Source organism: Marasmius oreades, chromosome 3 (assembly GCF_018924745.1).
Source record: "Marasmius oreades isolate 03SP1 chromosome 3, whole genome shotgun sequence".
Taxonomy (NCBI): domain Eukaryota; kingdom Fungi; phylum Basidiomycota; class Agaricomycetes; order Agaricales; family Marasmiaceae; genus Marasmius; species Marasmius oreades.
Genome location: NC_057325.1, coordinates 2,080,568 through 2,091,287, shown reverse-complemented (window position 1 = coordinate 2,091,287; position 10,720 = coordinate 2,080,568). Strand labels below are relative to the sequence as shown.

General features: G+C 48.6%; 4 protein-coding genes across 5 annotated transcripts; 2 read left to right on the top strand and 2 right to left on the bottom strand.

Annotated features, from left to right (window-relative positions):
* Positions 1-837: 837 nt before the first annotated feature.
* Positions 838-2,938, top strand: E1B28_005966 (uncharacterized protein). Its single transcript, XM_043150571.1, has 8 exons — positions 838-968; positions 1,024-1,202; positions 1,254-1,265; positions 1,322-1,731; positions 1,784-2,144; positions 2,193-2,368; positions 2,420-2,784; positions 2,858-2,938. Exons 2-7 carry the CDS (start codon positions 1,031-1,033, stop codon positions 2,573-2,575), a joined length of 1,287 nt encoding a protein of 428 aa, XP_043011659.1. The 5' UTR covers positions 838-968; positions 1,024-1,030; the 3' UTR covers positions 2,576-2,784; positions 2,858-2,938.
* A 1,169-nt stretch (positions 2,939-4,107) lies between these two features.
* Positions 4,108-8,458, bottom strand: E1B28_005965 (uncharacterized protein). Of its 2 annotated transcripts, none has more exons than XM_043150569.1 (6): positions 7,840-8,458; positions 7,461-7,785; positions 7,239-7,407; positions 5,878-7,173; positions 5,372-5,827; positions 4,108-5,315 (listed from the first exon to the last, which is right to left on the bottom strand). In XM_043150569.1, exons 3-6 carry the CDS (start codon positions 7,315-7,317, stop codon positions 4,270-4,272), a joined length of 2,877 nt encoding a protein of 958 aa, XP_043011657.1. In that variant the 5' UTR covers positions 7,318-7,407; positions 7,461-7,785; positions 7,840-8,458; the 3' UTR covers positions 4,108-4,269. The 2 variants fall into 2 exon arrangements, with proteins under 2 accessions (XP_043011657.1, XP_043011658.1); XM_043150570.1 differs by having other exon boundaries at positions 4,108-5,827; positions 7,461-7,631; positions 7,687-7,785.
* Positions 8,459-8,528: 70 nt separating this feature from the next.
* E1B28_005964 (uncharacterized protein) lies at positions 8,529-9,422 on the top strand (the record flags this gene model as incomplete). Its single annotated transcript, XM_043150568.1, has 1 exon — positions 8,529-9,422. The coding sequence occupies one exon, from the start codon at positions 8,529-8,531 to the stop codon at positions 9,420-9,422; it is 894 nt and encodes a 297-aa protein (XP_043011656.1).
* Positions 9,423-9,563: 141 nt separating this feature from the next.
* E1B28_005963 (uncharacterized protein) lies at positions 9,564-10,635 on the bottom strand (the record flags this gene model as incomplete). Its single annotated transcript, XM_043150567.1, has 5 exons — positions 9,564-9,659; positions 9,713-9,815; positions 9,865-10,043; positions 10,099-10,265; positions 10,326-10,635. 5 exons carry the CDS (start codon positions 10,633-10,635, stop codon positions 9,564-9,566), a joined length of 855 nt encoding a protein of 284 aa, XP_043011655.1.
* Between the last annotated feature and the right edge of the window lie 85 nt (positions 10,636-10,720).

The following is a 10,720-nucleotide window of genomic DNA, read 5'->3' as shown; positions in this document are numbered from 1 at the left end:
CGCCTCAGGTGTGCAAGCTTACGCTTCGGCCTACGTTAACTCACAAAAACATCGATAGAGACAGAAATCGCCGGTTTGATTTGGAGGTTGAACGTTGAACGCCAGAAAAGAAATTTGCAGCGATTCTTGCTGGAAGCTCTCGAGAAACGAGAGCCATACGATGACGGGAATGAAGCAGCAATTAGCCAAGTCGTCCTTCTGGCCCAACGCCTGGAAACGAAGAGTACTAGTAGAGACCCACTGTTGGACGAATTGGACTTGGCACCACTTCATTGCGTGAGTTGAAAAAATTGACAATACCTTCGTTGCTTCGGTACTTAGGCCCCCCTTGGAGACCACAACAAAAGATTTAACGTTCATGTCCTTCGTCTTGCATTTCGATCGACGATCATGTGCAATAAAGAGTACAATTGTAAACTGAGTAGACAAAGGCCATCTGTTTCAGCCGCACATCTGTTTTACATATTTCTGTCATAGACCACGTCTCGGATCTTGTAGGCCACCCGAGGGACAGATCATTAGATTAGATTAACAGATTAGATTAGACCTGGTACCATTGTCAGCCAGCGAGAAGATACCGCGATCGACGCCGCCCCGACAGTACAATAGAACCATATCCGCGATAATGCAGAAGGTCCCACGCACGCTTATCTCTTATATATCGTAGATTCATATAGTACCGTGAATGTGCTACGAGAATCTCTTTCAGAATCTTACGTACACATCTGTCTCCTCCAACAACAGACGATCGGCAGGGGCCATCCATCGGATCAGGCGGCGACATGCTTTACTTAGTGTACATTCCAAAACATCATGGTAATTTGGTAATTTGTTTCATTTGTTTCTTCTCGCAGATTTGCTTATTTATATGCAGACCCAGGGCTTGTTCTCGGTACCATCTCCTTTTTCTCTCGCGCAACATCACGCCTTGGTCGAACCATTTCCAAGCTGCTCCAGGCCTCCACCGTGTAGCATCCCCCCACTCTTTCTCGCGAATGAAATACTCACCTGCTCTTCATTCAGACTCGTAATGCCTTCTCTGAGATTCCCCAAGAATTTTCCTGAAATTCTTGGGGTGAGGTGGTTCAATGTCGCGGTATTGGCGACCACACCGTGTATATCGCTTGTAGGGCTACTCCTGCAACCAGCACGTCGTCAAACCGTTTGGTTTGCGATCTTTTACTATGCTTTCACTATGTTGGGTGCGTAGCAACTCCTATATATCAGCTCACGAATACTGAACCGTTACTCAGGTATCACAGCCGGTGCGATCCGTCTTACCCAAGTGCGGACCTAACGCAGTCCTGATGTTTTGATTCAGGCTATCATAGACTTTGGTCACATCGGGCGTACAACGCGTCTCTTCCCCTTCAATTGCTGCTAATGGCAGGCGGGACAAGTGCAGTCCAAGGTTCTTGCTACTGGTGGTCTCACGCGCACCGTTCGCACCATCGCCACACGGACACAGATCGCGATCCCTATAACTCTAGTCGCGGTCTTCTATGGACTCATTTCGGATGGATCATCTTCAAAACAACTTTGCGTAAAGGGTCGGCAGATATCTCAGACCTCCGTAGGGATTCCCTCATACAATTCCAGCACAGATGGTATTTTCCACTCGCCCTTCTCTTTGGATTTGTGGTTCCTTCCATAATACCCGGTTTGCTATGGAGAGATTGGTCCGGTGGATTCTATTTCGCAGCTGTCATGCGTCTGACTGTGGCTCATCACGTAGGTGTTCTAGTTTCATGCGCTCAAAATTTATCGAACCCGTCGTGATTAGAGCTCGTTTTGCATCAACTCCATAGCTCACTATCTCGGAGATTCTCCGTATGATGATAGACACTCCCCCCGCGACCATTTCCTTTCCGCAATTCTAACGATGGGTGAGGGATACCACAATTTTCACCACCAATTCCCCATGGATTATCGGAATGCCTTTTTGTGGTACCAATATGACCCTACGAAGTGGTTCATCGCGATATGCTCCTTCTTGGGTCTCGCTAATAACCTCCGCGTGTTTCCGAGCAATGAGATAGTTAAGGGTGCCCTAGCAATGAAGCTCAAAACTTTGAAGCAGGTGCAGGATTTGGTCCAATGGCCTACACCCCCGGAAAAGCTACCAGTAGTGACTTGGGAGACCTGTAAGTCCTCGTAACAAATCATAACGAATGCGCTGACAGGCGGTAAAGTCCAGGAAGAATCTACATCTCGCACGCTGATCCTCGTGTCTGGTTTCATTCATGATGTCTCATCATTTGTCGAGGAGCACCCCGGGGGCCCTCGGCTTCTTACCAAGAATTCGGGCTTAGATATGACGGCCTCGTTTTTCGGAGGCTACTATTCTCATTCAAATGCAGCGCATAACGTATGTTGCTTCTGTGCACTTTGACTCGATCTTTCTTACCTTCTCTTTCAGCGCCTTTCGATGATGCGGGTCGGTGTGCTCGCCGGTGGTGTAGAGAGCGTCGCCGAACACGCCACCCCGGAGTCACAACGTTTGTACATTACCGAGCGGCGTGTTTCCTCTTTGGAGTCGGAGATTGCATCCAAAGTAGTTACGAAGTACGTGTAATCCATGCCCTTAATCACAAGTTACCTTCCCTATCTTCATAGATAGATAGATATTATTTACGGGGACGCAATGTACGCACTTACGACGTGCCCACTATGCCATTATAATGTCACCTTTCGGATTCCGACGACCATTCACATTCAAATTCTCCAGCGCAAATCCTGGACATGGTCACCACGGAGCGGAAATGATAACGACACAACAAAGAAGTATGTTGGTAGTCGGTGCAGCCTTGTCCCATACCCGTGATGGTTTCAGAATCATGATAGAATGTTCTTACAGGGAATGACCGTGCTCATATGAGCTTGTGTGTTACCGTGTTCCAAATATTCTCGCCGAATACCCAGTTTTCCTTCAAGCCTCGCATTTCCCTGCGTACTCGAGCGTTTCCGCCACCCCGGCGATCCTTTAGTAATATTCCACATTCTGTCGTTCACCAAGGTCATTTCGGATGTATTGGGTACTTCTTGGATCAAAACGATGCCCAATGTTTGTTGCAGAAGCCGTGTGTTCACCTGATCACATGGCAAGTCCCTTTGAGTCCTTCCTCAGTTGCATTTTATCATACAAGTGTAAGTTGATCATACGTTTTTTGTTCCGAACTTCTGCTCACAGATGACATTACTACTACTGGCTCCAGCTTTCCATTTCGAAAGTTTTTTTGCAGAGCCTTGAGTGGTATCAAACGAGCCACTGCTATGCGCCTTATGTCCAGTCTGATCCCGGCAAAAACGTTTGACGTCCGTGTTACTCAGGATTGTTCCCTCACAGGCGGTGTTGTTAAGGCACACTTGATTTTGATTTTTTGTGTACCTTCAGGGTTCACTTGGCCAGCCATGATAGCAGTAACAGAATCCCGCCCTGAAGACATATTCTCTGTGCGGTATCGCATCCAGAGCATCCCTGAGCCTGAGAACGGTCTCGGACCAGTGGACTGCTGAAATCATTCACGAACGCCCGTCTTTGGCTGGGGCTATGGTGAGTATCAGTCGCTTAGGGCATAATTCGTGGCGATACAACTTTCGAAGGGATGGCGGTGAGTACTGTGAGAGCTGGGTTGGGAATGATTGATTCTCATTTAATTTCCTTAAATAATCCCGACAGGTCGTGGTGAGAGTGAATGATGGAGGTATTGCTAGTAGGGAGGTAGGTGAGTTATTCGTTCAAGGGGGCAAGTTGCTAGGATATCACGGAAATAAGCAACATTCATGATAACTGGAATGGCCTATCTTCTTACTACATGACAGCACGGAAATCTTTATATATGGGAGACTGCTGAAAGCTGTTTTCTCAAATAGCCACCGGATGTACGTCTTTTCGATGCGACATCTTCATAGTTGAGCGTATCAAACTGTCAGCGTTAACGGAGAGGTTGAAGCTTGAAGGACTACTGAGATTGTACAGTTCCCTCTAAGAGCCGACTCCATTCTAACACTGTCAAATGTTTTCAAGTCGCTCTAGCTGGAACTGGAACACATCGCGGGCTAGGAAGATGTTTCGGAGGTGTCGAGACTAGAGAGAAAGGGAAGGAAGGAGCTGTCGTTCAATGGCGCCAATGGAAAGTGCATCGTAGCTAAATTATGAAAGTATACTGTATGTACAGAATAAACCGAAAACTACCGAAAGCGAATCGACAAACGCGACCCAAGAGAGTAAAACCAAACGAAATGAACACGAATTCAACCCACCGTGTTTCAATAACCCCGTCGCTTCTTTATCAGTCTTGGGGTAGCCGATAACTCTTTCCCACAGTCGCAAGTGGCCAGACCGTCCAACAACCTCTCCAATCTGGGTATCAATTCCTGACAATTCCCAATCAGCATTGCCAAGTGCACTTCCAGCCCCGGTAGCGTTTCACACGACTTTGCGGCAGCCAAGACACCATGAGCAGCGTTCAACGCAGCGCTAGCGCTTTCAACAGTAGAATTGACTTGCAATTTGTCCAGCGACGTTTTGAGCTTAGCCGTAACCGCGATAGTGAGAAGTGCTTTCGAACCGGGTATGTCCTTACAGCCGCATGTCTCGTAGAACACCTTCGCTGCATCAGTCATTGATGAAACGACCCCGACAGACTCGTTTAGTGTGGTCTTCAGGACCTCAGCATTTACGAACTCGGATCTGAGAGAGGGAACAGCGTGGACTATGGGATTCAGGGTGTCATCCAGAAGGCCGTTTAGCAACTTGTTAACCTGAGGCCCTAGGTCAACCGTCACGACAGTATTGATGCCAATGCAGTTGAGGTCAATGCCAACAGCATGAGACCAGTCCCCCGAGGTAGAACTTCCCAAGCACTTCTGACAAGTAGAGCCACCTTTCCCGCTCGGGAAACCAGTTTTCGAAGGGGCAGGAGTAGTGACCGGCACCGTGGAAGGAGGCCGAGAGGCAGCCGGTACAGAACTCGAGAGGCAGGGAGAGCTGGGTTGAGAGCCAGACCAAGACTCATGTCCGCGTCCGCTGTGGGGCGCTTGTGTACTGGCCGTGGATTTACCGGAAGAGCTTTCAGAGGTGGAAGGAATGGCTGGGGAGGTTATAGGTGCGGATGCAGATCCTCTACCATGGCAAGGCTCAGGTTTGATGCAAGGATGGACGACTGGTGACAGGACATCTAACACTTCATTCAGAGGTCTGTTCAGGCCGCTTCCTAGATTAGCAATGATCTCTCCATTGATACCGTTGATCCTCAGGCAATCAAGGTCAATATCCACTGCAGCGGTTGGATCATCATCGGAAGTACATGATCCTGTAATTTATCGAGTATGTTGGTTGTGGTTAAAGAGCAGGGTATGGATAACTCACCGCTTGATTCCGGATCGCTGCCAGACGAACCAGTTGGTGGTGAAGTACTGTCTGACGCTGAACCACCGGTAGGCGGAGAGGCGGTCGGTACGGATGTTAACAGGGAGGCTGAGCTGCATCCAGAGCCAGATCCGGGCCTATGTTCGCCTTCGCTCTGGGGTGGTAGAGTACCGCCTGAAGGCGTTCCAGGGATGGAAGGAGTTCCAGGAGAACTTTTGGGTTCGGATGCAGATCCGCCTCCACCGTAACAAGGTGTAGGCTTAATGCAAGGATGGACGTTGGCCGGATGCAACATTGGCGACAAGATATCTAACACCTCATTCAGTGGCTTGTTGAGTCCTGTTCCTAAGTTGACAATGGCTTCTCCATTGACACCATTCAGTCCAAGACAGGAAAGATCTACGTCGACGGGGGCTGTGAAATCTCCTTTGAGAGTCGAACCCGGAGGACACAATCCTGCAATAAACGTTTTAGTATCACTTTAGGAAGCGAAAACAAACACTCACTAGATGATTCAGGATTTCCTTTTGAGGATCCTAGTTCCGACGAGGTTTTGCTTGGAGGTGGACCGTGAGAACCAGAGTCCGAGTCAGATTCTGAGCCAGATGCAGATCCATTGCAGGGTTTAGGTTTGATGCAAGGATGAAGCTCTCCTGGGTGAACGAACGGAGCGAGTACAGCCAACACCTCGTTCAAAGGTTTGTTCATGCCATTTCCAAGGTCAGCAATGACCTCATCGTTGACACCATTGAGTCCCAAGCAGTTGAGGTCAATATCGACCGGTGCAGAGGTGTCTCCGAATCCAGGCTCCGAGAAATAGTTGAGATGGTCGAGTATAGCACCTGCGTCAAGGATACCGTCTCCATCGGGGACGAGGGGTGTGAGGTCAAGACTGATTAGGGACCGTTTTGTTTTCAGGAGACTAAATGAAGCGGTTTCATCTGCCTCAGCACATGCGACGCCTCGCCTTAATGCTGATCTCTTCTTTAGTCCCGAACCAGTCCTCAGACTAGAAACCAAGTCCGTCTCGCAGTCACAGTTAGAGATGCCTTCTGGAACGAGTTTAATGCCTTTCAGCAATTGGTAAACCTGACCCTCCAACTGCGAGAGTATGCCACGTAAGGCATACTCTAGATGGGATAGTTCTAAACATCTGAGGGAGGCCTTTAGGATTTGGTTGAGAAGATCCGCGACGGTATCAATATCAGCGGGGTTTGTGAGAAGGTTGAGATTGATGTTGACCCTGAGGACGAGATCGACGACGGATTTGAGCAGTGGTGCGGAAGGATGTGATGCGGCCGGGTTATGGCAGTTACACTCAATGCCCAAAAGCTCACCAAAGTCGCCGACGGTTCTTGCAATCGCAGAAATATTACCGAAGAGAACAAGAAGACCGGAAAGCGTACTTGGAGGATCATCAGGAATATGTGGTGGGGAAAACAGGCACGATAAAGAGCCGTCACCGGCCAACATCGAACCTATAGGATTCATCATGGAAGTGGCGGGACGTTCTCCTACCTCGTTCAACTTGCCGTTGAAATTGGAGCCGAGATCGGTAGTGACACCGTTATTGTGCCCGAGGTCAATCGTTGTGGGTACGGAAACACTCGCACGTCGAAAAGCGTGTCTTTTCAGACTGGTTGGAACGCAAGCTTCCCGGGGACCATTAGGCTCGAAGCCCTCTTGACATAGATCGACGACACAGCGACTAGCCCTACAGGTAACCTTGAGAGCCTTGGGCGATGTACAATCTTTGCCGGAGGAGGTAACTGCCCAAGGGTTAGGGTAGACACAACCACCACCTAGACAAAGGAATCAAAGCACTGGTCAACGACGATTTTGAATGACATAAGAAATTAGAACCCACAACTGTCGGTGTTGCTCGTTGTGTCAATACACTCAAAGGCATTCCCTGATTTTGCAGATGGTACACCGCAAACCTCCATGCTACCGCAGTATCGCTGAGCTTCCTCGAGGGTGACTATCTCACTCCGACGTGAATGGAGAGGACGAGGGGTAGCGGAGGGGTCACAAGACTGAGAATCGTGTCAAAGGACCACATATATGCGTTGGAAAAGAGTTTACCCACATTCGGTGAGGCAAGACATTGACCTTTGCACAACTTTTTGGGTTTGGAACAGACACATTGATCTCCATCTCGAATGAACCCAGGATCGCATTTGACGTGGCAAGGATCTGAGTTGGTACAGACGAAATGAGCGTGAGGGGGTAGAGTACACTTCTTTCCCGATGTGCGAAGCTATATGGAGCTGTAGTTATAACGAGGGCAAATAACAGACAGTAACATGTCCAACCAAGTTGTCCAGAAAGACTCTCAAAACGGGTATGTTGAGTCTGAGAACGCCGAGAACATCGAGATCTTCAACTTTCGCGTTCAGGAAGACGTCGAGGTCCTTGGGGACACTTATTATAGGCAATGTAGAGAGACTGTTCCACGACACGCTCACCTTGAGACACAAACAAACGTCGACATTACCAGCAATGATACTCTTGAGATCAAGTGGAAGCTGGTCAAAAACGACGCGAAGATTGATACAAAGGTCGATCAGGTCGCGAGTAACTGGCTGTAGATGATGTTGACGAGCAGTAACAATGGCGTTTTGTGATTTCTTCGCGTATCGATGATGGATGCCGAATACAGTGGTAGGCAGGAAAGCGAGGGACGATAAAATGACAAGGAACGTGGATACGAGACTTATTGAAAGCCTCATTTCGAGAGTGAACTCAGACCAGGAGGATGGAAAAGGGAAAGAAAGAGCACTGCAGAAATATTGGAGCGGAAAATGGGCTTTATATGACCGGGATTTGGGCGATATGACCAATTGATTCCATTCTGGGTCCTTCCAGTTGGCCGTCCCTTCCTGAGGTATGCGTGTGTCATTACATTGTCCCCATCGGTCAAGGACATCGAAGGTTATGTGAGACGGGCGCAAGTCCACCGTGTTTTTTCGTAGAAGATATCGTAAAGGATCCCAACAAAACCTGGTTCATCCTCAATTCCTCGAGATTCAGGACTGAGGAGCTGGGCTTGACATGTACGGTCCATGAGTGAGTGCTAGTTTTGGCGTGGGAAGTTTGCGCTTACCGCAACTCATGAGCTCGCTTTGAGCTCGCTACAACCTCAACATCAATTGTAATGCAGGCCACTTCAACTCCAGATTCTCAAGTTATTCTCCCTTTTGACCCCACTACTCTCCCGCTTGCTCAACTCGAGTCGCTCAGATTCAAAGCAAACCAAATCATTGAGAGTATCCAATCTTTACAGCGTACCATCGATGTGCATCCGGCAATGATGCACGCGTGGCCAGACTTACTCTCAAAATACAATGTCCTGCTAAGTCAGACTCATAATCTCTCTACTTCACTCTCTTCTGCTCTTCCTGGCATACAACAGCAATCACAAACCGCCGCTTTCTCCGGGAAAACCGCAAGTGCTCTTGATTCAAGTCCCTACGAGAAGATCGCGTTACATCCTCATCTACCCATGTCAGATGCACAGTTGGACAGCCAGATTATTCCCTTGTTGAGGAATCAGCAGACAATCGACGTGTTAAATATGGAGAACGCGACCGTTAAAAGACTTTCGGAACATATGACGACAAGGGGATCCCTCGGCGTCTTGTCTAGTTGTTCTAATATACCACCACAACCACTATTCGGTCGTAACCCACAGACACAGAAGAAACCGGAGTACGAGGACGTCTTGGGTGAATGTGCTGAAATTCGCGGTGATCACGATCGCCGCGCAGAACGCGCCATACGTGCTGTCGCCCTTTTGAGGGACAAATTTGACTGGAAGCCGAGAGTTGCAGTAGAAATGGAGGAGCCAGAGGAATTGGATTGGGACCCCCGGTTTACTGCAGGTAGTGCTCATCCCGCTCCAGCTGGTGACCCGATACAAACAGATGGTGATGTGGATATTGAAAGCGCGAGTGGGGAAGACGGAAGTGACGAGGATGAAGTAGAAGGTCATCTCGTAGATGGTCAGGATTCTGCTCCAACTCCGCCGGTAGCACGTGGTGGTATATGAAGCGGGGTTGGTCTAACGATATTGTAATTCGGTATATACACATGGACGAGAAAGGGCTTCAGGTTATTAATAAAGAAGGGATGCCTCATCATGACGGATATCGAGGAGGAAATGATCTTTCTGTTTATTACAAGGAATCTTTCAGACCGCACCGGCGTTCGATGGGAATTGTCGTTTATAAGTCTCCAAGTTCTTGTGGTGTTGTTCAAGTGCTCTAGCATAGCGTTGTTTGTATTCCTAGATATCGGACATCGATGTCAGGGTGACGGGGTTAATAGATATGTACTGACGTCTCTAGTAGGCTCGGGAAGGGCTTTCCATGCCTTTGCGGCCTCTTTACTCAATTCAAATTTGAGAGGTCCAGGATGGTCTCTCATGAAATCCATATAGAATCTGAATCAAGGTCTCAGTACTGATTGTACCGGAAGTTCAACAGCCTTACTGAATGTATGAGGTTGGCGGGCGTTTAGGTTGCTCTGCTGGTCTGTGAAGACTAAATGTGCGTTTCTTCTTGTTGAGTTTTTCCGCTGCCTTTAACTGCTCACGGGTCAAACCATTATACCATCGCTCATACTCCTTTTGCCATGCTGAGAATTCTTCTTTGCGTCGCCGCTGATACCCCTGAATGTTATTTGTGAGCTATAGCGGCATAGTGAGAGGTGTGCAACGGACATACCTCTTTGACATCACCAGGAAGTTCATGCCATATGGCAGCAATTTCACGGGTAGCTGCAGCCAATTCGTGCAAGGACTTGGGCTTCACATTGTGTCTCACATGCTCCGCATGCCACTTAACGTAGGCAGAGGCAGGCCGTTTGGGGGGTTTAAGCAGTTTCTTGTCAACTAGAAGCGGTAAAAATCGGAAATTAGGTAGTATGTAGTCGGAGATGGACCAATACAGACTCTTTGGACCCTCCTCTTGCTTGGGTTTACTTTTGACAGGCTTCTTCTTTGCAACTGCTCGTTTCGTGGATTTCTTCGTCTTCTTCGCGACTGCAGATTGGCGAGCTGGTTTCTTAGTTAGTTTCTTGTCTTTCTTTCCCGTTTTCTCTGCTGCTTTACTTCCGGCGAGATTGTTGACATGAACAGAGGTCAAGAACGTCCGACGCGCGAGAGTAATGGGGGTGCCGAGGGGCCCCACACGCAACAACGCGAAAGATAAGGGGGAACGAATTAGCCTGGCTGCCAGGCCGAGGCGTAGGGATGCGAACATGGAGGTAGACTATAGGTTCAGGGGTACGAGAGTCCCTGTCAGACCAGACGCGACAGGTTTAGTATTTGTCATTGTTTTATGCAGC